Source organism: Dermacentor variabilis, chromosome 2 (assembly GCF_050947875.1).
Source record: "Dermacentor variabilis isolate Ectoservices chromosome 2, ASM5094787v1, whole genome shotgun sequence".
Taxonomy (NCBI): Eukaryota; Metazoa; Arthropoda; class Arachnida; order Ixodida; family Ixodidae; genus Dermacentor; species Dermacentor variabilis.
The window spans coordinates 117,998,784-118,025,107 of record NC_134569.1 but is presented as its reverse complement, the minus strand read 5'-3'; the positions used below and the strand labels follow the sequence as shown (position 1 = coordinate 118,025,107).

Below are 26,324 nucleotides of genomic sequence, written 5' to 3'. Positions count from 1 at the left end.
GCCAAACATACTGGTCCCAACGGCCGAGCTTTTTTTTTTTTTTGCTAACTGCGTAACAACGAAAGGCTCCGTACCGAAAGCCTAAATTGCTTGAAATGCAGCCCATGGAGACTGTCGAGCGGAATTTCTCACCTTGCCATAGTCCAATAGTGTAGTGGTGCCGTGAAGTACAGAGGGAACGCAAGAACGCGGCCCAAGAAGCCAGGCTACATCCAAAAAAGACAAACGGGTCACCGAACACGCTAAGGCTCAAATGCGCAGCCGGCTTCATTCGCTTCAGTGGCGTGCCTGGGGCATGACGCATGCAAGTAGCGCGTCTCGCGTGTCCAAGGAGGTTAAAACAAAAAAGCTTTTAACATTTTCCAGTTAGCGTATCATCTACATTCGCAAAACAAAATCCCTTAAGTTATGAGAGTTATGAGCCTGCGCGGCACTATTTCAGAGGTGAAGTCAGGGCAAGCGCTGGCGTCACCTCTGCTGGTAACCAGTAGCGAGCGCTGCCACTCCAGAGTGAGTGAGTGAGTGAGTGAGTGAGTGAGTGAGTGAGTGAGTGAGTGAGTGAGTGAGTGAGTGAGTGAGTGAGTGAGTGAGTGAGTGAGTGAGTGAAAACTTTATTGAGCTGTAGTAATTGTGTTCCTCTGCGGCTGAGGTGGATTCTTCAGAGGAGTCTTCCTCTTTGTGTCTTTCCCGGAGGTCTTCACCCGCTGCTTTGTCCGTCCTAAATCGTAGTGGTCGGCTTGCCTCTGTACAACGCTCCGCTAGCTTCTGCTGTCTGTCGTGCACGCCGCACTAGAAGAGAAAAAGTTAAAACCTCCTTGGGCGTGCCGCTGGCCTGTCGCAGGGCAACGCATCCAAGAAAAATAAGTCGTAAGGTTTATTTATCTTCAAATCTCTTTAATTTTAGTGGGAAAGGAGAAAAAACCAATCAATCAGTTTCTGTTAACTTCATTTCCCATTTTTTCGCCTATGCGTGCGGGAGCTAACGGACTGTATTGAAACTAGCGTGGCGTATTTCCTATTGCCAATTTCCTCCAAGCGTCCGCTCTTGTTGGATTTCTTTCTCTATGATATTGTTATCATCTAAATTATTTTATAGCGATAACAATCATATTGACGTTGATGTAGATCCTTGAGATATACTGGCACGTACCCACTCGGCGGGATTGGCACTCCAACATAACTTTTAACGTCGTCCGCGTTGTTGTCGGTCTCGTCTGTCTGGTAGTCAGTGTTCATGCTTCAGTAGGCTATACCAAACTTGCGGACAACTTTCCGTGGCAATGAAGGGAAAGCTACTGGTGCGCGGCTGCTGCACATGTGTTACGGCGCCAAGTAGTCGACCAGCGTTTCACATTGCTTTTGGTTGCTCGGAACAGACGCTGAATCAGCAGAGCTTCACGTGCGACGGTTTCGCGTTTGCCAAGACGCGGAAGGGAAAAACCGCAACATGAGTAAACTTCTACACTCAGCGGTGTGTCTTCTTTAACGGCTGCAATTAAGGTGTTTATGCTTTCTCTTTCCCAGCTTAAACTAACGCGGATGAAACCACGGGATTCTTTCCTTAAGCGTTCTCCCTTGAGTGAGATTTGCTGACAAGGAAATTTATTCACCCGTAGGCACGCTTACAACTGTGGTATGAACGAAAAGTACAATATAAGGCACATCACATGTAATACATCATACTTGATGTAAACAAAACAGATTAACAAACGAAATAATAAATGGTGTCTTCTTGACACTGGCTTAGCCACACAGAACAACAACAACAACAACAAAACTCATTACCGCATCCACGCAAAAGCATTATTGTCAGCCTCGAATTTATGAAAGGTACCCGGGGCACATACAGATACAGTCTGAACTCAGGTAACAGAATTGAGCATTATTCTGGCTGTAGAAAGACTTTGCCTCGGGAGACGGTTATGTACCGCGTAGACCAGCGGCGAAGAAACTCGGCTTCAGCGAGTTTGAACAACTGTTCTTCAAGATGACCCCATACTATCACCCGTAGTTTTCGCATTCTGGGGTACATTGCTCTATTTGACTGCCGAGATCGTTCTGCGATGTTGCGGAAGCACCACAAAACGTAGCTAGCGCTGTAGTAGACGAGACTCGCAAACCGATCTCGGCGCTGTGGTGGCCGTACGATGGATATTCCGAACATTCTTGCAATTTGCTTCCAGAAGGTGCGTGCTACAACGCAGTCCTTTACTACATGCGCGTTGGTCTCTGTTTGTGTGCAATATATGCATTTATCGTTCGCTACCATATGCCAGCGTTCAAGCTTGTCTCTTGTAGGTAGAATGCCCCACTGATGTTGCCAATGAAAATCCTTCACTTGAGAGGGCAAATCAGGTGAAAGCACGGCTGTCCATGTTTGTGTAGTAGCTGTCCGTGGAGGTACAGCTGTCTCACACAACATTTCACAAAGCCTGGAAACTGGTGTCGCACGCCACTTTGTAATTCTTAGTTGTACAAGCTGGCTTTGCAAGCGCGCAGCCGCCGCATACTGCGGTGCTGGCGTTACCGCCGTCGGAAGCAAGTTGCCTGTACTCTGCGGCATAAGCGTTCGACGGTAATGACCCAGCCACTAAAGGAACAGTGGCCTACCAGGGTACTGATCACCATCAAGTAGATCACATGTACTCTTAGTGCACAACAGCCTACCGAATGTAACTATGCACGGCAAGCTCCATCCTCCGCTGGATTTTGGCAGACGCAAAAATTGCTGCGCTACGTATTGCGACTTGTTTAGCCAGAACCATGAGAAAATAAGTGAGTTTACTACTCGTACTGTTGGTGACGGCGGCAGAGCTACCCTTGCAGCAAACCACAGTTTACTGCACAATACGTTCTTAATGAAGAAAGCCCTTTCTGCCAGCGGCAGTGGCGACGCAGTCACTGCTTCCGACTGTTCTTTAATGGAGCTGACAATGTCTCGCCACGTGTGAGGTGAAACACCACTTGTACAAAATTTGATACCTAGTATTTGTATATGCTCGGTCTGTTTGCCTGCGTACTTTCTGTTATTGCCACAAAAGTTGTCAGCGAGTGTAGATGCTATATTAGATACTATATTACTGAAACGCCGTAGTTTCTCTGACCATATAAAATTGTATTCACTTATTTGTCCATCATAACTTTCGCGATTTGCAGCGCTCAAAAAACCATCGTGAAAAATTTCATTCACAGCATATGCTTTATACACGGAATCATAAAAAATGTCTTCGACCATTACGGCACTCCCTAATGGGAAATTTGATCGCAGCTCTATACGTGTGTTTATTTCGCGATATATTGAGGCAAAAAAATTTGAGACCGAAATCACCGCTCCGACTGGCAGTTGGCCACTGCCGTCAGCGCCTTCGCAGAGGGAGGGGCAGTATATATGGCAATGCTGGCAAGATGAGCGGCATCGGAGCCAGCTGTGGAAGACGACGACGAACGCGCGAGCGGTCTCACGAGCGCGTTTATGCGGTTGCGCCGGAGCACGCCGATACTCAACCCAGGAGCGAGCACCTAAGAGTTGCGCTCTAAAATTGGAAAACAATATTAGGACTCACAATCTGCGAGTAATGTAATTTCAACGGTATCGAAGCGCTCTTTGCAGGTTTAATGTTTCACTGGGTGCCGACTAATGCCGACGGTTTCCCGTCGGTCTCATTTCGTGCAGCGTCGTGGTGCGAAGCCTGCAACGCCACTGGCGGCGCCCATGACGCATGTAGTTTCTCACACTATCACGATTCAAGTGTTTGTTTGATTCATTGTGACATTTACGAGGCAACAGCTGCCCGCTTCGAATCAGTCGAGTCGTCGTCCTGCACTGTTTCGTGCTATCATTCCCAAACGGTACTTGTATCTCCTTTAGATGTTAGTCTCGATGCTTCCACAACAAAATATCAGTGACAGCTGTCTGCTGTTTTCGAGATCCATTGTCGGTTTCGCATGTTAACAAGAGTGGCTGCAATCGCTGGACGTGGCTCCTGAGATTTTACGGCGCACGCTGTTACGGTTGGCATGTAACACCCCGGAAAAAGAAAGGACGCTAGAAGGACCTTGCTCAACCGGAACGAAAGATGGATTCCTGATTTGCCATGGTTGTCTCGAGTGGATGACTGGTCTGGCAAGTGCCCCGCAGCAGGCCCCTTCGTGTGTGTGCATGCCTAAGCGGAACGAAGGATGGATGCCTAATTTGCTATGGTTGTATAGAAGGGTTGCCGTTTTCGCTAGCGCCCGCATTGTTCACAGGCCCCTTGGTGTGTGTGCGGGAGAACGCTTTTCACAAACTGTGCGACTCAAAGAGGGACCCTTTCTACGAACTGTCAAGCTCTAAAGGAGAACTTCCGCGAACGAACGTCGGCTAGAAGGAAGGATCAAGCCGCCAATCTCGGACCTACAGATTCACCAAAAGTGAGAGCAGCTGCAAAGCCACGACGAGGACTTACAACGTCACCTGCGGAGTGCCACCTTCGGAGGCGGGCCCGTACAGGCTCAACGAAAGTGGGAGCCGCCCATCCACAACCCCACTCAGTGCCTTCACGTGACGTTGACGAGAACAAGATGCCGCCTACGATTTTAGTGATACCTATTTGAAGGGCCTCCACAATGTATTTTACACTTCATTCTCTTCTTCTCATTTTTCACCAACCATTGAATAAACAGTGCAAGTTTTGCACTAGCCATCGTCTCGTCCTTGCCTGCTCGCCATGGTCTACTGGACGCCTGCAGCCTGCCGACGATACCATGCTATCCTGTAGTAACGCCGGTCGGGTTTCGAGAAACAGGCGTCCCAACAACTGATCGGCAGCGGTGGGGTACGCTGCCCTGGGAACGCAACACCGCCGACATTACTGAAACCGCGACATTACCGCAGTCACACGCGGCAAGCCGCTCTCGCTGTCAGAACTCAGAGGCTACACGTTACGAATGGCTGCTTGGGCGAAAGACACTGCCAAACACTTCGCGAATGGCGATTTATTTACCGGAACTGTAAATTTTTTTACGTCTGCAGATATACGGCGAGTGCTCGATCGTCGTTCACTTCAAATAAGTAGAAACCATGTAGCGCTGACGTGGAATTATTGATGAAATGAGGCAAAAGGTACAAGCTTACGGATATAAGCGGCATGGCATTCCACTGAGAGGAGCTAATATAACGACAGGGCTTCCCAAACAGCTCGCACTTCTGATTTTGGTGTGCGCCTTCTCGCTTTCTGTGCCCTGTCACCGCTTCCCCCTTCTTGTGTACGCACCGCACGAAGTGAAGAGGGGTTCATTTCATATCGCTATAGCCAGAAATGAACTACACTCAACTCGGGACACCAATATCATTGTGACCAGCTTGTGACCAGCTTTTTACAGGCATGAAGGCGGAAGAAACAGGCGGTGTTGTAGGGCCCTGCGCGTCGTAATTCCCTTCAGGTGTGCTGCTTAAAGCATATAGAGGAAGGCTAAGGAGCCTTGCGCATGACCATATAGCATTTCCAAGGAGTCACTTGAGCTTACTACCACGGTATGTAGTCGCCAGAGCTCTCGCCTCGAAACGCGCGCAGAACGCGCGAACGTGGTCTAACTTTTCAACCAACAACCTCAGGCCTCAGCATCAACATCTGCGCAAACGCCTCGAATGCGTAACGTTGTTACATGGTTCGTCAAAGGGGTTGGAGCTGTGCAATTGTTGTTTTTTACGAATTTTCATCTTATCGCCTTCGTGTCCTGGAAGAAGCGGAAGATGAAACCACCGAAGCATACGTAAGCAGACGCACCACCGCGAGGCGACTAGAGGCTACAGCCTGCCTATTACCTGACAAAGGCCTATCTCTCCTTCATATATTTTTAAGGGTAGGCTCCAAGGTTGTCAAGTTTTTCCTTCCATAGCTATAACATCGTTCTTGCAGTTATAGAGCAACGCTGCATCTTTCTATCACTGTCAATGATTCGCACTTAGGATGAAACTTCCCATTTTCTTTTAGAGCGAAGGCTTCACTAACCGCATCGAGCCCAGTTTCGCAATCGCCGTCAATTTGACCTTCATTTGACCGCAGCTGCGCCTTGGTAACGCATCCCGCAGGAGGCACATGGGCTCTCCGCAGCTGGGTCGCCTCCTGGCCACGCGACTCGCCGTGCGCCTGGCTAAGAGGAGCGCCGCGCTCGCCTATAGTGGGATACAACTTTAGAAAAAAGGGGAGGCCCCGCCCAGATGACCACAGCGTGACTGCCCATTCCCTCCGCGACTAAAATAGTCCCGCTCGAAACATCGTGTTCCTGAAACGCGTAATTCTCGGTATAAATAAAGACTTTTGCAGTTTGATGACTGGTTTATTAGAGCTCTCATGTGCTACAGCACATGCCGGATAGCGGCAGAAAAATAACCCCTTGCCTTTCACAACGCTGCCCGTCGTCTGCTCTTTAGCTTCATTGCAAGTGACAAAAGTAGAAAGAGCAGCTCTGCAACGCTTTTGCACTTGTTGACTTGTACACGGCGTATCTACTACTCGTTTCTCAAGCTTAAAATTAATCAGTTGCTATTGAAAAAGTACTTATATAAAACAATGCATTTATGGCAACCATTACAAACCTGGGGCGAGAATACGGTCGAGGCAGGAAGGTGCAAAAATGCTTCATTCATCGTTTTAAATAAGTACTCTTGGTTTTAAATAGCATAAAATTTATATTTTTTGGTTTTGTGTTTTCACAGTTTCACAGCACGCACTTTTCTCGTTTCTCCTGAGAATGGTTTTGCTCCATCATTTCACCCCGTCCGACGAAAAACGCAGCGACACAGTATACGAACGCACCCGCCGCAACCGTAGGCAGCAGTCTTTGGAAAACTTTCTCGCCGTAACTTCACTCGGGGGCGAAATAAAACAACATGGAACAACCACGCAGGACGTGTGTTCGCAGCGGTCGCCGCGGGATCCTGTTTACAGGCAAAGCGTAGCGCAGCGCCAGCGATGCTCGCTGCAATGTTCCTTCGCCGGATCACGGCTCAGAATAAATGCACGCGGCGCAAATGGCGCATCGTAAGCTCGCAGTAATATTTCTGGCATTATAGACCATCACAAGCAGTTCTGGAATTCACTCTGACGAGGGCCTGAAGCACACAGCTGACGCGACCTCGCCCACTTCGAAGCGGGGCCGGCCATCTTCTCCGTCGGCGGGGTACCGGCCGTCTGGCTCATGACGTTTGTCCAGAGCGCGCGCCCATTGGTGGATGCTCGTGTGCCTCCGCCTCGGAGGAGTAAACGCCCCCTTTTTTCTAAAGTTGTATCCGACTATAGTCAGTGCGAGTGCGAGCTTGGCCTTGGTATAGAGTTTCCTACAAAAATTACTGAAGGAAAATCTATGGGCCATTGATGAGAGCGAGGCCGGGCCGTCTTCTGTGAGCGTTGCGCGGGAGCGGGAGGCTTTGAGCAGTCGTCGCCAAGCGGCCTCTGAGCACTCTGCGGATATCGCCCGGTGAGCTGCTTCGCTGGAGAGGGCCCGGAATGCGACAAGCGTCGCACCGTTGAGATCAACGTAGCGACCGCGTTCACGCCCTGTCAATTTGTGCTTCGACGCTGTCCATGTTCGCGGCGTCTCTTTGCATGTCAAACACTTGCGCTTTCCCTGTGGCACAACAGGCGTCACACCGTCGAACGATGCGTGTCTACTCAAGCCTGATCACAGTCTGTCTAGCCACCGACCTAGGCACAGCTGTCATACCTGACTTAACGATGATTGTATACCTATGTATATTAATTACAGCTAAATCAAAAGCTAACCAAGCGAAAGCAAGACTTAACTAGGCTAAACCAAGCTTTCGCTTTGCATACCCAGGGTTTGCTGAGCCGCAATCAATTTTTTTTCACACTTGAAGAAAAGAAGGAGCCAGCGTACGCAATAGGGTGCCACCCTCCTTTTACATTTCTATTAGAGAGGAACGCGGTGTCCTGCAATGGTGGGCAAACAATTCCACAACGCTGTCGACCAGGTTTGACGACGTTGCTGAGCCTCATCTCATGAGGCTTGTGTGTTTTCCGGACACCGCACTTGAACTTTCAGCCGTTTCCGGTGACCTCGTCTCAACCTCTTCTCAACGTTACTATTGAGACAGAGATTGAGTACTCAAAGTCAACCTCACTTTACGAATTGGAGGTTGGCCACTCAGTGTCGAATCTACTTGCTTATTTTTGTTTTTCACGCCTTAAACCTAGATAAAAGACTTCTGATGTCTCTGGCACAGACGGCCTAAAGCCAGAAGACAATGAATTTAACATAATACTTCAAGAAGCAGTTTGTTCAGCTGGAGCTTTCAGCTGCAAAATGTGCTATGGAAACATGTCGTATGACTTTGATAAACTATACCTCCACATGGTAAATTCTGATGACGTAAATGTTTACCTAAGAAGAATGTCCACTAAATACTGCCGGCTCATTCTGTAACGAGCAGCAGATATGCACATAAGCGAGTGGGCGGGAACGTTTGACTGCAAATTTCAACATCAGCGAGCACTCGGCCTCACTCAACTTCAACTTTACACGTGAAGTTGAGGTGATACTTATTAACCTCAATCACACAGTTTCTACCAGTTGCCGCCCTTACATTAACCCTGCCTTACTTCCTGAGGGGCGCGTAAAAAAATTGGGGTCGACCTCACTAGTACGGGACCTCGCCTTGTGCTCAGATCCCCTTACTCTGTTTGCACAATGATTCTTGTACCCACTATTTGTTTGGTGCTCAACCTTAGGAAAATTTTATTACGCTGCAGAGCGACAAAAAGCAGAAAAATCGCAACTTGGCTGATGAAAAGCCTTATATCATCTTCAGTTCTTCACACCTTTCTGTGTTATTTGCGCCCACTGCACCAGTGGTTGCAGGCAGATATTTGACGCGAGTTTCTACAATAAATTGCTGAAATTCTTGCGTGCTATTGCAGTATGATATATGTGTGATGGAGATGACCAACGTTTTTTTGTCGTGATTAGGATATGCTCGAATAGCTATTAGGTGGAATGAGAAACGTGGGCCGTCTTTTGAGCTGATTTGGGAGCTGTGCCTTCTTGGCGAAAGCCAATAACGAGTCCAAGACCACCGTATTCGGAGCAGTCTATCTGGTCGCTGGCCTGATAAAGAATGTGATAGAAGGCCCGACGGAATGCTGGACGTTACACATCACACTACTGCAAGATTCAGCTATTTATAGCCAAAGGCGCTGCTAAAATGAATTTTGCCTGAAGTTTTCACGACACGCCTCACAGGATATTCTTGGGATATTCCCGGGATAGTCTTGCTATTAAAGGTTTCCAGAATATGCCGTATTTGGAAAAGAAAGATATAATGATCGAATAAGTGTTTCGCCTGATGTTGGCACCTCGATGGTTCTCGTTGAGGCTTCAAGTACCAAGGTGTAGACTGGCCTTGATTAAACTCTTGCTTCTCCATGTTATTCTGGTTCACCCAAGTATATAAGTTGTACGCCCATAACACACGAAGAGGGTAGAATGTAATATCTTTAGGAACAAAAATACAACAAAGGCATATTTCTAGTTGCAATAACAGCTAGAAACATGAGCTATACAGAGTCAAATATACAACAGATTTGCGGCGCTATATTTAAAAAGTGGACGGGTCGCAGACACTAATTTCCAAGCCCACTTATAAGTGTGACAGGCTCTGAAGGGCAGTTTTTGGGGTCGGGTAATATATCAATGACGGAAAGTTTCACATTAATTACTCCTTGGTGAAGGGAAGGAACTGAAAAGAGAAATCCGCATGAATTTGTGGAATTCCGCAAGAATTAAAAAAAAGGTATCATAACTTTACCTAATCTTCTCAGGCTCTATACTGAGAATAATTAAATTAGCTGTATGGTAGATTTAAATATGACTTGGGTACCACTTTCGTGGCCACTTGTACTTTTGGCACCTTTAGTGGATAATAACGATAACGAAGCCTCATTTCGTCTTTTCCGGACCATGTTATATCTTCAGGTTCACAGTCTTCATTTCTCTATTTCTTTGGCTTTCGGACTTATTTCTTTGTGACATCAGAAAGCACTGAAGGCACGTCCAGTAGCCATACTTCCGAAAGACTGCTCAATTATCACTATCTTCCTAAAAAAGAAAGCACACTAAAACAACGAAGCACGATAGTTAAAAAATTAAGTACCAACGTATCCTGAAAAGGATACCGACGGCTGTACTGCCACTGTGATCATTCGCACGTTAGAGGCTTTTCTGTAGATTGGTTCTTGTTCTGTTTACGAAATAAATTGTTCTCAGGTAGAATTATGGGCTACCGATTACATGCGTTCAATATTGCTGGCTAACTTTCTGTTTCACCAAAAACCGTAATTGAATATTAGTAGTCATTCTCATGATTACCGCTCAAGTGGATATTGGATTAATTAGAGATTATTCGAAGATATTACCGAGAAAACGTAAATAATTACATGTAATTGATTACGCGAAAATGTTATTTTTGTACGCCTCAATGTAACAGTAGCTTAGGCTTGGCGAATATTAGCACTTCTTTTAAAGCGGCGCTTCGATCACAGGCACAAAGCACAGATGAACAACTAACCTGGCTTGTCCTTCGACTATGTGAGTTTGTTTTAGGTACTTATAAGCAGTGTTTCGGCGGCGTGGTTCAGAAGATCCGTTTTACCTACATGTTTTGTTCGCACCATTTTCAAATATTTCCAAACAAAATAATAATTCTTTTGTGACCTGCCTTGCATTTTGTCCAGTGTTGTGAAATGGTCGCAAAGATAGTTTCGTGTTATTACTGCCTCATCGAAAGCGTTTTGTGCCTTCTTTCGTGGCATTGAAATAATAATGTTTAAAGAATGTTAGCGAGCGAATAGGACACCAAGAAATGAACGAATATGCTAGTCATCAAAATACGCCTTTATTCATACGTTCAACAGAATGCTTGAAACATGCCTTAGTGTTGCAGGTCCTGTAGTCAGGCATTTTTCGGAATCTGTCACGCAATGAAGGGAAATTCGCAGCACGCACTGAGCGCATGTAAATATGTAAGCGACAGACATGAACGAGCCTGTTTGCTTGTCATAAGTTATGGCCTATTTGCACCAGGAGAAATTGACTTCACGCCATCGCTTAAACAAAGAGAATGACACTCGCTAAGAAACCTTGTAGCTGCAATATGAACGTAAATCGAGATGCGGCTATTGCCGCAAAGTTAAACGAAATGTTGCCCTACAATTGCGGGGGCACATCAGCTTGAAGTAACGAATTCAGCCTTCCATAACTCTCAAATAACATGAGGTGCTGTTACGTGGTCCATTAGGTTTGTTGCCTAACCTCACTATGAACGTTGCATATATGTTTTTCACTTGATAGGAATATATGTTTACTATGATTAACACTGGTTAAACTGTAGTTTGCACTTAAATATTTTACGTGTAGCGAGTGGCATGTTGGATTTTCTAGCGCACGTGCGTATTTGAAATGCTACTCGAATAGGTTGACTAAACCTTTATAAGCAACAATGCATTTTGAAAAACGTTACTTCCTAATACGCTGTCGATCACACTGTGGTTATATGTTAACTACGATGTGGCCGTTCTGCTCAAGAACACGAAAGTTCAGAACACGTAATACAAACTCTCTAATGCGCTTGTTCAGCTCAATAAAAATCAGAGTGTGGCATGGAACGTGTGAAGTCTTGCTTTTCGTGACATGAAGTCAGAATATGAACAGCTACGGGCAACTTGGCTCTACAGCAGTACATGGAGTGCTGTGTATCGGCTGGGGAAATGGCTGCCGGCACTGCTTACATTAAATTCATTAAGCAGGCGAATGATTTGGTAAAACTTTCGTCAGAGCATTCAGCATGAGGAAAAACGCTAGTAAGTATAAGGGTGACCGTTTCAAATGAAGTTAACGTCTTATTGTTTCCTTACTTCCAATAAATACAAACACTCGGCACACACGAAAACGCGGAGGAACATGAAGCGAACAAAATGTGTAGCGCGCAGAGCATAGCTCATCCCTAAAGGCACCATACATGAATAATGAAACTTCTTTCTGCCGGCAAACGTGCTCTTGTAAGGAATTTCTCAAGCACTGACGGGTGCAATTAAACGGAAGCTGAAACAGCGTTACCCTGTCGAAAAGAGTTGGATGTCTTGAACATGACGGATGGGAACGCGTCAAGTGCTGAAAAACAGGTGTACCAAAACTTGTAGCGCTGGAAAACCTCCTCCGTAAATGCCCGTTACTATTAGTATATTATCGTAATATAACTTGATGATATGTTTACGTCACAGACTTCTGTCGGCACGATACAGTGTTTCCTTGAATTGAATGCAGATTGCTGGTTACTGCATCCAGCATGATTATCTGGTCCTTTGTAATACGCCTTACTGGCCAAACGCAGTATCAACCGTATAGTGTTGCTATGTGTTATCAATGCCCTAAAGGAACTTCGACCTCCTAGTGGCCGCGTAAAAGAAATAAAGGTCATTGCTTGACTTGTGTTATTCAATTATTTGTTAGTAACTGCGGAAAATCAGGTTATACGGACGTAAAAAGTCCTCTAGATGCGAAAAACTATCACTCAAAACAGCACAAGATGCTTGAAGAGAATATTCCTGAACAATTTGCGAGATGGTTGGCATCTAGAAGCAAATGACGCATCACCGTTGATTCAATTAGAACCGGGAGGTCAACAAAGGCCACAAGCCTCACCCATTAGCGTGCCATTTTTTTTTTCGCTGTGAGATATGACTGAGTCAGCTTCCGCTTAATTTGTCAGTGAAACCATCCGTTCGACTGTAGTTTCCTTCCGCATCCGAGTCCACGCTATCATAGTGAGGGGAACAGGGCTACACGCTCTCTTTTTCAGACTCCCTGTGCGGCCGCTTGGGTTTTCTGGTGATGTGTTTGCACTCGGGCCTGTCCACTCTCTCGGCCCAGTCGCAGTTGCCATTGTCCTGGTTCCACACGGTGCCTCCCTCGCAGAACATCACCATGGGCGTGCCGTACACGCACCAGTAGTACTTGGTGCAGTCGTTTTCGTGCGGGATGAATGAGATGGTGGGACTGTCGCAGTCTCGCGGGTAGCTCTTCGTCACGGCCACCTTAGGCGTGGTCGTCTCCGTGCTGGGCAGCGGAGTCGTGGTCCAGTTCCACTGGCCGTCGTCGAATGTTGAGCGCACAGGCGGTTCTGTGGGCTCCGGCTGCGGCACGTCATAGTCGGCCAGCTTCTCGTAGATGACGTTGATCAACGCGTTCTTGCGGCCGCACACTCCCTGGAAGTCGTCCATGTCGACGGCCCAGATCATGGCCCCGCCGTAGCCTTGACCCATGATGTAGTCCATCTGAGCAAGATTCAATAAAGGCGCAGAGATGAAGAATGATGAACGGGAGAATGGCACTTGTTTATTTACAGCTTCCTTGCGATTGTCTTTGTTAGTGATAACTGTCACTTGGTAAAAGAATAATGACCCCTGAAAGTGTGTTACAAATGGCACAAATATTGCTAGTAGTCATCTCTAGTAGTTGGTTGGCTTTTGCTGTGGTTACGTAAAGACAGGCTGTGTTTTGTTATCAATAGTTTTATTTTCTTTTTTGTCGTTTCCCTTAGTTATAAGACGTACGTTTCAGTCTAGCCGGCATTTTCTGCCGCGAAACTCCGCCTATCTTACAGTGAATAAGGAAGATGCCAGAACACGGTAGAAAAAATTCTGGGCTGTGGTATTTCAAGCAGACAGAAAAGTCGAACACACACGCGTTACCAAGTGAAGAGTATGAAAACAAGTGCGCAATGAACAGAAGCAGTGGGAAAAATATTACTGCACAGCCACGGCATGTCTAAGAGCTTAAGTACTTTATGGACAATGGCATAAGCATTATTAGGTGTTAGGATGTGCTGCTGAAGCGCATGGAGAGGTTCTGTTGAAAGTATTTGTTGCCTTATTTACGAAACTTCCGCACTTTCTGTTTGTGCTCATCAGGTTAAAGAAGGAACGTATACTTGCCTTTCCTGCGAGGCGTGTGTTAACTCGGTGGGATTGTTTGACGGTTTTCCCTAGGGTGTTACTAAGACTATACACATTATGAAAATAAACCTAACTGGATGCAGGTGCTTCTCGCGCATGTAAAGGCTTGAACTCGTTTTTTATTGAACTTATATGTTACCTTGTGCGAGTATTCATGTAGCCTACACACCAGTTCACTCCCGTTTTGACTTAATTATAAATGTATTTTTGGTAAGCTTCTATGCATGAGAAAACTATTTGCCATTTATAGTGACAGAATTAAAATAACTAAACCTGATTGGTTTACCCAGGACAAGATGCACGCGCTGCTCAACACCATTGATCCACGTGCGCGGTCTGCCAAAAGCTGCATGTGCATGCTTAGCTTGTGGTTTGGCAGAAAACAACGTGCGCGTCTAGCGTGGGCGTGCTTGGCACGTTGTTTGGCAGAAAGCCACGTGCGCGCTCTGGGTGGCCTCGGCAGCTCTGCGAGCTGTGGCCGAAACGTTGGCAGGCCGCGACGTAGGTAAAGTGGCACATCACGAAAGCATGAACCATGAAAATAGCTGTACGAAAATATTTTCCACGTGACCAGGCATCGACATCCTGAAATTCACTGGGTGCTTTCGTTATGCTTCAATTTAGCAGAGTGTATTTTATTATTTTGGTCAGCTTCTTCGTGTTGCACGTTATTCCTATAATCGCGATAAAAGCACGTTCTTGCCGTAGAAGGCTTCGTCACGCTGCAAAAGTTAGACGAATGGTGAAATATACTCCGTCCTTGCTACACTGTTTCTATTTTGCCGGACACCTTGCAATCTCTAGGAAGAATTTCAGTACACTTGCTTTGAGGCTGGAAACACTACATGCGGCCGTCTGTTTACCAAGCAGGCACACAGCTAAGCGCAAAGTAGCGCGCAGGCACGCACGCACCCACGCATGCATGCACCGTACACGTGCGCGTACATATACGTACGAACTGCGGACGTTGCCCCACACAGAACAACGCGCATGCGCGCATGAGCACATGCGCAGTTGCTACTCTTGGCGATAGAATTTAACGTTGCATGACTTGCGCCAAATGAGCCAGCTGGGTTGCCAAGGGTGGTCGCAAAGTGTTTTTTTTTCATTCCCAGCGTTCTGCAAACCGCGAACGCAGAAACAAAAGCTCACGATAGAACGTCCTCACATGGAGGCTCAAATTGGTTTGTTTATCCGTTCTTCCTCGAAGGGCATTGTTCGCTGCGAAAATGACTCAGTGCTTCTGAGAATCGCAGTCGTAGATCTAATGTGTGGCTTGTCATCGTTCCCCATACCTGTGGTGTGAAAGGATGCTCGGGTCGTTCAACCGCAGGCGCGTCATGCAGGACAACGTACCCATTGGCTGCCGATCTGTGGGGTACCAGTGTGACACAAAAACCGTACATGTGCTCGTGATCGAGCAGGTCTTGAAGTTACGTGCCCGCATTAAATATAAAGTTAATAAGCGAGAGCTGTGCGTAAAACCAGGTGCGAGCCAATCGTGATGTTGGATATGTTAGCGAAGGCAATCTGCCAGCCGCAAAAACGCTTATGAACCAAACGCTCCTCGCTCCTCCCTCTATTAAACAACTTGCCTTTCTAACTTTCTTGTGGCCCAAGCTGGAGTATGTCGGTGATATTTTTGACCCCCACCACAATAAACTTATTGACGCTCTCGAGTCGGTTCAGAACCGCGCGAAAAGATTTATCCTGTCAACTTATTCGTACACTTCCAACATCTAAGCAATAAAAGCCCAAATAAACTTACCCTCCCTAGCCTCACACCTACAATAGCACGTCTTAACCTTTTTCATAAATTGTTCGATTCTTTGCCTTTGGACAACCTGTAAGCACAGGACATTGCCGGCACCAGTCACTCTAACGCAGAATATTCCCCACAAGCCCACACAGTGACGTTTCAGCAATAATTTTTTGTGCGCACAACACGAGAATGGAATGACCTGCCCACCGAAGTTGCCACTATCATCGACCGACTTGTATTCAAGCGGCTTACCCAAAATATTCCTTTGTAACCTTTACTATCGTTGTTTGCATTAGTTCCATACTCTCTCATTTAATGCCTCAACAAGAGACCTTTGAGGAAATAAATAAATAAATAAATAAATAAATAAATAAATAAATAAATAAAACGCTTTGTGAATTCGGCCCTAAGCTTTGATGTTTATGATTGAAACGACTACGCCGGAGAGAGGGAAAGGGTGACTGCTTCAATGACGACGAATATAATAATGACAATGGCGTGAACACGAAGACAATATTAAGAACGGCAGAATTGCTCAATGATTGGGGATCTGGGACCGCGTAAATTGTTGAGGGTTAGACGCAATTTTATCTCATTTCCAGTCTAAGCATTAGTTCACAACGTGCTCTTGGTTGTGATTCCAGTTGACGCAGACATATGAATACATCAACCTTTCAAGTCAGCGAAGGGCCCCCCCCCCTCCCATAACATCTGCCGTTGCGACACGGTGTTCAATATATATATATATATATATATATATATATATATATATATATATATATATATATATATATATATATATATATATATATATATATATATATATATATATATATATATATGTGTGTGTGTGTGTGTGTGTGTGTGTGTGTGTGTTTTCGGCGTGCGCGGCATCGTCGAGGACAGCCAGGTATTCCTCGTGCGGCATAGGTCCGTTTGCGCTGTTGTACGGCATATATATATATATATATATATATATATATATATATATATATATATATATATATATATATATACAACAGCGCTAACGGACCTATGCCGCACGAGGAATACCTGGCTGTCCTCGACGATACCGCGCACGCCGAAAACACGTTTTTCGCAGTTCACGTAAGAGGCGACCCCGATGCTCCGCTTACCAGTCAAATAGAGGGCTGGAAGTACTAAATCAAATGTCATGGTTAGTAACAAAGTGCTATCGCTTCGCTGCAAATGCATCAATACTGCATTTTCTTGGCTACCGTAATATTCTCACGCACATAAAAAAAAAACGCACGTTTAACATCACCCTTGCTTCGGGAAGAAAAAAAAGTAATTGATACGAAAAGAAAATATACTTACTGGGAAGGTCGTTTAATGGTGGCAATAGTGTCTACAGGGACCGAAATACTCTACAAATAATAACAAAGGCAGTGACAATTATTTGTTGGGCATCATTCTGAATTTATCAATTTCCATTGCTTATCTTTCTGAAATTTCGATGATATTTGGAAGGAACTCTTGCCGAAGTAAGCATCGCTGGCGCCTAATGTTGTATTGCGCTAAGATTGTAAGTGTCAGCACGTTTGTCATCATCATCATCAGCCTGGTTACGCCCACTGCACGGCAAAGACCTCTCCCATATTTCTCCAACTACCCCGGTCATGTACTAATTGTGGCCATGTTGTCCCTGCCAACTTCTTAATCTCATCCGCCCACCTAACTTTCTGCCGCCCTCTGCTACGCTTCCCTTTCCTTGGAATCCAGTTCGTAACCCTTAATGACCATCGGTTATCTTCCCTCCTCATTACATGTCCTGCGCATGGTCCATTTCTTTTTCTTGATTTCAACTAAGATATCATTAACTCGCGTTTGTTCGCTCACCCAATCTGCTCTTTTCTTATCCCTTAACGTTACACCTATCATTCTTCTTTCCATAGCCTGCTGCGTCGTCCTCAATTTAAGTAGAACCCTTTTCGTAAGCCTCCAGCTTTCTGCCCCGTACGTGAGTACTGGTGAGACACAGCTGTTATGCACTTTCCTCTTGAGGGATAATGGCAAACTGCGGTTCATTATCTGAGAATGCCTGCCAAACGCGCCCCAGCCCATTCTTATTCTTTTGATTATTTCAGTCTCATGATCCGGATCTGCGGTCAATACCTGTCCTAGGTAGATGTATTCCCTTACCACTTCTAGTGCCTCGCTACCTATCGTAAACTGCTGTTCTCTTCCGAGACTGTTAAACATTACTTTAGTTTTCTGCAGCATAATTTTTCGATCCACCCTTCTGCTTTGCCTCTCCAAGTCAGTGAGCATGCATTGCAATTGGTCCCCTGAATTACTAAGCAAGGCAATATCATCAGCGAATCGCAAGTTACTAAGGTATTCTCCATTAACTTTTATCCCCAATCCTTCTCAATCCAGGTCTCTGAATACCTCCTGTAAACACGCTGTGAATGGATGGATGGATGGATGGATGGATGGATGGATGGATGGATGGATGGATGGATGGATGGATGGATGGATGGATGATGGATGGAATAACTTTAATGAAAGGTCCTGCGAGCTACGGGGCGCAAAGTCCCATAGAGCGGGCTACGCTGTGAATAGCATTGGAGAGATCGTATCTCCCTGCCTGACGCCTTTCTTTATTGGGATTTTGTTGCTTTCTTTATGGAGGACTACGGTGGCTGTGGAGCCGCTATAGATATCTCTTAGTATTTTTACATACGGTTCGTCTACACCCTGATTCCGTAATGCCTCCATGACTGCTGAGGTTTCGATTGAATCAAACGCTTTCTCGTAATCAATGAAAGCTGTATATAAGGGTTGGTTATATTTCGCACATTTCTATATCACCTGATTGATAGTGTGAATATGGTCTATTCTTGAGTAGCCTTTAGGGAATCCTGCCTGGTCCTTCGGTTGACAGAAGTCTAAGGTGTTTGTGATTCTATTTGCGATTACTTTAGTAAATACTTTGTAGGCAACGGACAGCAAGCTGATCGGTGTATAATTTTTCAAGTCTTTGGCGTCCCCTTTCTTATGGATTAGGATTATGCTAGCGTTCTTCCAATATTCCGGTACGCTCGAAGTCATGAGCCATTGCGTATACAGGGTGGCCAGCTTTTCTAGAACAATCTGCCCACCATCCTTCAACAAATTTGCCGTTACCTGATCCTCCCCAGCTACCTTCCCCCTTTGCATAGCTCCCAAGGCTTAGCTCCCATAGCTCCCTAGCACGTTTGCAATACATGGCAATGGTGACACATGCACGGAAAATTGCCGTTTTCAGAGAGCAATATTCTGGAACAGCTCCTTTAAAAAATGGTACTCGAACTCTGATCGCTTCCGAATATGCAAAAATGAATATTGGAATTGAAATGTTTAAAATTATTCGACGATATTGGCATAGTAATAAAAAGAAATATATTAGGTATATATGCTTATGACCCGGTCTGCCACATCCCACATCCTCACCAGATACAGGCACAGCACTTTGGCAAACTTCATTTGAGAGGCTGTTTAAAGCGCACACAATGCTATAGGGAGCCTGTTACGGAGTGTATGTACCGTGCCAGGTATCACCGGAGGTTAAGTGCAATAACCATCTCTCCTTCGTCAGCTTGAGAACTCCACTGTTTCTTGAGGTGAAGTGCCCGGTTCCTGTCGGATGACAATTGAGGCGCTATTGACGTTGCACGAATTTAATAAAATCTTGATGATTATTCGTTAGCTTTGTTAACTAAGATATAGTTTACGTGAAGAATAATTGCTTACTGTGATTTAGTTACTTATTATGACGTATAGTGATTTTCTTGTGAAAAAGGAAACCATATGAAAAAAGCGAGGACGTGTAGGAACTCTTGTACCGGCTTTGACTTGGTGTCGCGTTTACCAAGTCATACTCGTTCTTAATTGGATAGGCCGACAGCACTAACCGCGACCCTTGTGGAACCATCTCTAATCTTCTTTGCCCACATTATGGTACGAAGAGGCAGGTGCTGTGTGCTACGGTAAGGACGACGGACTTCCGACCACTGCCAGAGCAAGAAATAATAGGACAGTGGTCACAACGAACGTGTGGCCGCATAATTCTCTTCCTATGGCCTATAGACCTGTTATAGTGACATGCGGCAGGCTGTGATTGTGACGTGTGCCGCTTCAATCTTGTACTCCGAGTTCCACCTTGATATTCATCTTCCTCCCTTCCTTTCTTTTGTAGATTGCCTTTCCCCCACGAAATAGGGCCCACCAGCGTTTTTTCTGGTTAGCCTTCATGCATATCCTTTGTTGTTTGCGATTAGCATTATTAAGCTACTTCAGCCAGCTTCCAGGATTCATCCATCCATCCATCCATCCATCCATCCATCCATCCATCCATCCATCCATCCATCCATTCATTCATTCATCCATCCATCCATCCATCCATCCATCCATCCATCCATCCATCCATCCATCCATCTGTCCATCCGTCCGTCCGTCCGTCCGTCCGTCCATCCATCCATCCATCCATCCATCCATCCATCCATCCATCCATCCATCCATCCATCCATCCGTCCGTCCGTCGGTCCGTCCGTCCAGCTTCTGGTGGTGGTGAAAACTTTATTTTTGTCCGGCATCTATCTACCCGTGTCACTATCAATTTTACCGGCAACTTGGGTCACTGGGAATGAATAGCGCATTGAGTTGCTGTGCTGAAGGAACAGGGTTCGAAAACAACCATTGAACCAGCGTTGGCCACTGGGAATATGGCAGTGGGTATGCGTCGCGATTTAATGAACCTGTATGATGCCCTCTTGGGTAACTGGGTACGTGGAATTGGGTATTGTTGTGCCATTACCACAAGCCCGGATTCCGAATCTGCAAGGTGCAGAATTTATCCTGCGAGCGCCCTTTGGACAAACCCGGGGCTGCGCCGAAAGGCACAGCGCCCTAATTCTCCCTTGACAAGTCAAGATGCTGAGCCGTCAGGCAGTGGTGTCCTCCGGAGAAGCATCGGCGGGCAACATGTTCAAACGTGTCGCCAAGTGCCAGACAGCCCGGCGCCGTACCTCCCCTTCCCTGGAGGTCACCGCGCCCGCCAACTTTGAACGGGGTGGCCAGCGTGGTCGCTGGTTGGACCCCACGGACGACCGTCGAGTGCTCACTTTGTATTGGGCCGTTTGAGTGACAATGGTTTCTGGGGGCTTATAAGCCGCGGCGCGCCGCCTGGAAAACCGGATCCGCCGACCCACCGGGAGCAGAGTGCCGCTCTCGACTGGAGTGAGATGTGTCACGCGTTTTCGCCGGACGTCGCCGTGCGGGAACAGTCGCGTTTGCTGTGAGCTCTCGGCCCCAGTGCCGATCCCTTCATGTCCTGTATAATGACCTGTATATAGTGTATAAAGTCCCTTTTGTTATTCTCACCGACGCCTGACTCGGAGTCTTCGCTACCAACGCTCTGTCACGAAACGGGTGACGAGCGCTACGGGACCACCTCAAAGTCGTAACAGTGGATGGCAGCTACGGGATTGACCGGCATCAGCTACCTCGGCGCGGTGAGTGCCTGAAGTTTACCTCAAACACCAGACTTTCTCTGACACAGGTTATAGTAGCTTAGGGAAGGATTTGGTGTTGCATTGTGATAACCTTGTGTGTTTCAAGCCTAGTAAGAGTGTTTTGAAAACCAAGGGATGCTGAGGGGGTAAACAGGGCAGTGTGTGAAATACTTACATATGTCTTACTAGTAGCATTATAGTAGCGTACGGCAGGTATATTCAAAAAGGGTAAACAGCAGGAGGACAGTGTGAACGATGGAGAAGTACAAGGTGAAGGAACTTCTCGAAATTTGTGAGGAGTTGGGCATTGAGTTGGGCTTAACCAAAAGAAAGAATGCGATCCTTGAGGTCATGAGGACTGGGGACGTAACGGCTGAGGAAGCCGCAGAAGCCTTGGCGGGTATCAATGAACGTCGGGAAAGGGAGGAGAAGGAACGTTGCGAGCAGGAAAGGAAAGAAAAGGAACGTCGCGAGGAGGAAAGGGAGGAGAGGAGAGAGAGATAACGTCGCGAGCACGAGCTTAAAATGAAAGAGTTGGAGATCCGAAATAACTCGCCCGCGCCTGGTCTCACTTCTAATGTTCCAAGAATACGCGATCAACTTCCACCCTTTGTCGTCGGAGAGGATATGGCCAAATACCTCGTGAAATTTGAGCACGTGTGCGAACGGAATAGCATTGAGCGATCCCTCTGGGCACAGAATCTGTTAGCCTTGCTTCCTGGGGAGGCATCAGACGTAATAACTTGCTTATCGAAAGAGGCGTTTGAGAGCTACAGTGATGTGAAGGAAGCGCTACTGCGGAAGTACAAATTGTCGCCCGAAGCTTTCCGGCAGAGGTTCCGGTATGCAAAAAAGGGCAAGGAGTCGAATGTTGACTTCGCGTTTCGTCTAAAAGCCGACTTGGTGGAATGGCTGAAGGGCGAAGAGGTTTACGACGACCGCGACAAAATTGTCGAATGCATCGCGTTGGAGCAGTTCTACCGTTGCATTGATGAGGATGTCCGGCTCTGGCTGCAAGATAGGCTAAAGGAGGTTAAGCTAAACAAGGCAGCAGAGTTAGCGGAAGAGTATTACACCCGCCGCAGCTTGCACAGCAAGGCAGTGCGCGTAGAAAAAGCAGATAGGAGAGATGGGTTTTCCGGGAAGCCCGATGAACGGAAGCAAATCACGCGTCGCGAGTTTCGGGAAGACGAGTCCCTTCCCAAAGAAACTGTAAGGGAAGGACAGAATGCATCTCAGAATGATGACGATGGTCCGAAACAGCGAAACGATACGACGCGTTCTTTTGAAAAACGGAAACCGTTAACCTGCTACAATTGCAAAAAGCAAGGGCACATCGCTGCAAGCTGCCCAGAGAGAATTGCTTTTGCAACAATACAGGAAACTCACAAAAACATACGTCTATTGGAGCCCTATGTGCAGGAAATTAAGATAAACGGTAAGAAGTGCCGTGCGCTTCGGGACTCTGCAGCAACTATGGACGTTGTTCACCCGTCTTTCGTCTCCTCGAGTGATCTTACGGGAGAGTGCGCTAGGATACGGCAAGTGGCCGAGGAGGAGAGTGTCTGTTTACCGATCGCAACGGTTATCATTGAAGGAGAGTTTGGGAAACTTAACACCGAAGCCGCTGTGTCAGCCGCCCTCCCGGAGCACTTTTCCTACCTCTTCTCAGATAGCTCGGAACAGCTGCTGAAGGATCAGGGCAAATCATTCTTTGCCGACGTGGCTTACATGGCCCTCACGCGATCCAAAGCGCGCCAGCTGTCGAGGCAACTTAACTTTGAGTCGGTGAGCGAACAGAGGTGCGGCACACGGACTGATCAAGGTAACTTGAGTGGCGAGCAGGCACGGGAGAGGCAGAGCGCGGAGGCTAGCCTGGTCGAGCGTGTCCTGGAAGTGACTGGGAGTGACGCGTTCCGTGCTAGCCGCGATATGGACACGACGCCGCAGTTAGGCGACGCAGGCTCCATACTCGCTCCGGTTTCCGCCAGCTGGCAGGAGCTAGCTGCAGTTGAAAGAGAAACTCTGATTCGCGAGCAAAAGGAAGACTGTTCAATAGCCGATCTGATGAAGAGCGTCAAACTGGGAGGGAAAAAAAAGAGGGTTTCATTTTACGAGGAGTCTGGCTTATTGTACCGCCGCTACACGGATAAGCAGGGTCGCAAATATGAACAGCTTCTGATTCCTCGGAAATATCGCCGACAGTTACTGGAACTCGCGCACGAAAACGCGTGGGCAGGGCATCTAGGCTTGAAAAAGACCAAGGCTAGAATGGCTCAGGAGTTTTATTGGCCGTATTGTTGGAAGGATGTCGAACAATTCGTGCGCTCTTGCGACACCTGCCAGAGAATCGGCAAATCCACTGACAAGTGGAAGGCACCGATGAAGTTGGTGCCAGTCATATCCGAACCTTTTCGGCGACTAGTAATCGATATTGTAGGCCCTCTGCCAGAATCAACGAACGGTTGTAGGTATGTTCTGACCGCCCTGTGTGTCGCGACCAAGTTCCCCGAGGCAGTACCTCTTAAGGAGCTAAATTCCTCCCAGGTCGTGGACGCTCTGCTCTCAATATTCGCACGCGTCGGGTTCCCTTCCGAGATTCAGTGCGACAATGGCAGCGTCTTCACCAGCTGCCTAACTTCTACTTTTTTGGAAAGATGCGGCATTAAGGTAGTGCACAGTTCCATCCATCACCCGCAATCTAACCCAGTAGAGCGTATGCACTCGGTGCTGAAGCGAATATTGAGAGCCCTGTGCTTTGAGCGTCACTGTGACTGGGAGGCCTGCATTCCCGCCGCTATGTTCGCCTTGAGATCGGCTCCCCATGAGAGCACCGGCTTTAGTCCCGCGGAGCTTGTATATGGCCGGAGCCTAAGAACTCCGTTGCGCATGCTGCGAGAGTCTTGGGAAGGCAGTGACGACGACCCAAATGTAGTCTCGTACGTCCTTGACCTCCTCCAGAGGCTCGGGAAAACCAAAGATATTGTAGAGAGCCACATGAAGGCGGCGAAAACCTTGTCAAAGGAATACTACGACAAGTCAGCAAAAAAAAACGCACCTTCGAAGAAGGTAGCCAAGTGATGTTGCTGCGACCGTCGAAAAAAAACAAGCTCGAGGTTCACTGGGAGGGGCCCGCAAAGGTTGTAACTAAGCTTTCCGATACCAACTACGAAGTTAAATTAGGGAAACGGCACAACAAAATTTACCACAGTAACTTGATGAAACCCTACATTCAGCGTCGCGCGATTATAAGCATGACGATAAATGCTGACGATGAGGAAGGGGCCGAAATCCTGACGACGGCTGATATGAAGGTATGTGGTTTAGAGCTAATGGTGGAACAGCTGACGTTGGAAGCGCGTCTAAGTGCCGCCCAAAAGGAGGACTTAAAGGGAATCATTTCAGAGTTTAGGGAGGTTTTTTCGAACCGTCCCGGAAGAACAACGGTCCTAGAGCATGACATCGAGTTAACCTCTGATCAACCGATCCGCAGTAAACCGTACCGTTGTTCGCCCGTGCAGAAAAAAATCATGGCTGAGGAGATTCAGCGCATGCGTGACTTGGGGGTTATAGTACCAAGTGAGAGCGACTACACGTCGCCCTTGATACTAGTCCAGGCTCCAGGAAAAGATCCTAGGCCATGTGTCGATTATCGGCGTCTGAACGCGATAACCCGAGATCAGACATATCCGATACCGAACCTGGAAGAAAGGGTAGAGACAGTGTCGAAGGCAAATTATATATCTACCCTGGATCTCGTGCGAGGCTATTGGCAAGTACCCCTTACGGAACGAGCTAGCCGCTATGCCGCCTTCGTTTCCCCGCTTGGAACGTTCCGGCCACTCATGTTGAGCTTTGGCCTCAAAAACGCGCCGTATTGTTTCTCTAGCCTGATGGACAGAGTGCTTCATGGTTTAGGCGAGTTCGCATTGCCGTACCTCGATGATGTTGCCATATTTTCGGACACTTGGGAATCACATCTGGAGCACTTGCGAGTCGTGTTGAGCCGGTTGAAAGAGACAGGTCTTACTGTGAAACCAGCTAAATGTCACCTAGGTTGCGGTGAAGTGATTTATTTGGGCCATGTGGTGGGGCGCGGCCGGCGTAGACCGTCCGACATCAAGGTAGCTGCTATTTTGAACTATCCCCGGCCAACCACGAAGACGGATATACGGGCCTTTTTAGGTTTAGCTGGATATTACCAACACCATGTGAGAGACTACTCTGACCTTGCCAGCCCGCTAACCGACGCACTTCGGAAGTCGGAGCCCGTTAAGGTGACGTGGGACTCAAAGAAAGAAAATGCGTTCCAAATGCTGAAGCGAGCATTAAGCCATAAGCCGGTTCTTACGGCACCAGACTTTTCGAAAGGTTTCATCATTCAATGCGACGCGAGTGATCGCGGCATGGGAGCGGTACTATGCCAAGAAGATGCTAGTGGTCATGAACGACCAATTTTGTATTTAAGTCGCAAACTAAGTTGTAGAGAAGAGGCATACAGTACCTCTGAGAAAGAGTGCGCCTGCGTTGTGTGGGCCGTTCAGAAGCTGGCTTGTTATGTCTCCGGTTCTAAGTTTGTTGTGGAAACAGACCATTGCCCTCTAACTTGGTTAAGTAGCATGTCCTCTAAAAGCGGCCGTTTGCTGAGATGGAGCATGACCCTCCAGCAGCACAGCCTCGTTGTCCGTTATAAGAAGGGAAGGTTGAACGCGAACGCTGACGCTCTAAGTCGTGCATTCTAGGCCTCGCTTCTTTCAGTGGCCTACTCGTTCCTACTCGTTACTTACCTTCTCTTGCTTCGCAACGACCTGTCCTGTTCACAGGGAGATCGGGGGAAAAATGAATGACCTCATTGGCTTCCTCAGTAGTATGTTTTCGGTCCAAGTGATTTCAAGGGGACCATTCTATTTGTCATTGTTATTGCTGATTATTAATTGTTCCTGATCTTTTGGTGTGTTGTTCATTTGAAAAAGGGTTGTTTGAGCCTTGTATACTAGATCGTACACCTGCCTCTTGTTGCAGCGGGAGCAAAAAGGG

At 47.1% G+C, this 26,324-nt stretch overlaps 2 protein-coding genes across 2 annotated transcripts in view; one reads left to right on the top strand and one right to left on the bottom strand.

Annotated features, from left to right (window-relative positions):
• Nucleotides 1-26,324, top strand: part of LOC142572598 (uncharacterized) — a 291,788-nt gene that overhangs the window by 203,411 nt on the left and 62,053 nt on the right. The window lies entirely within an intron of this gene.
• The window catches only part of LOC142572591 (endochitinase-like), a 31,672-nt gene continuing 16,217 nt past the window's right edge, over nt 10,870-26,324 (bottom strand). Inside the window, exon 9 of the mRNA XM_075681811.1 lies at nt 10,870-13,328. Coding sequence (XP_075537926.1) covers nt 12,834-13,328 — 495 coding nt within the window. The 3' untranslated portion in view covers nt 10,870-12,833. The remainder of the gene's footprint in view (nt 13,329-26,324) is intronic.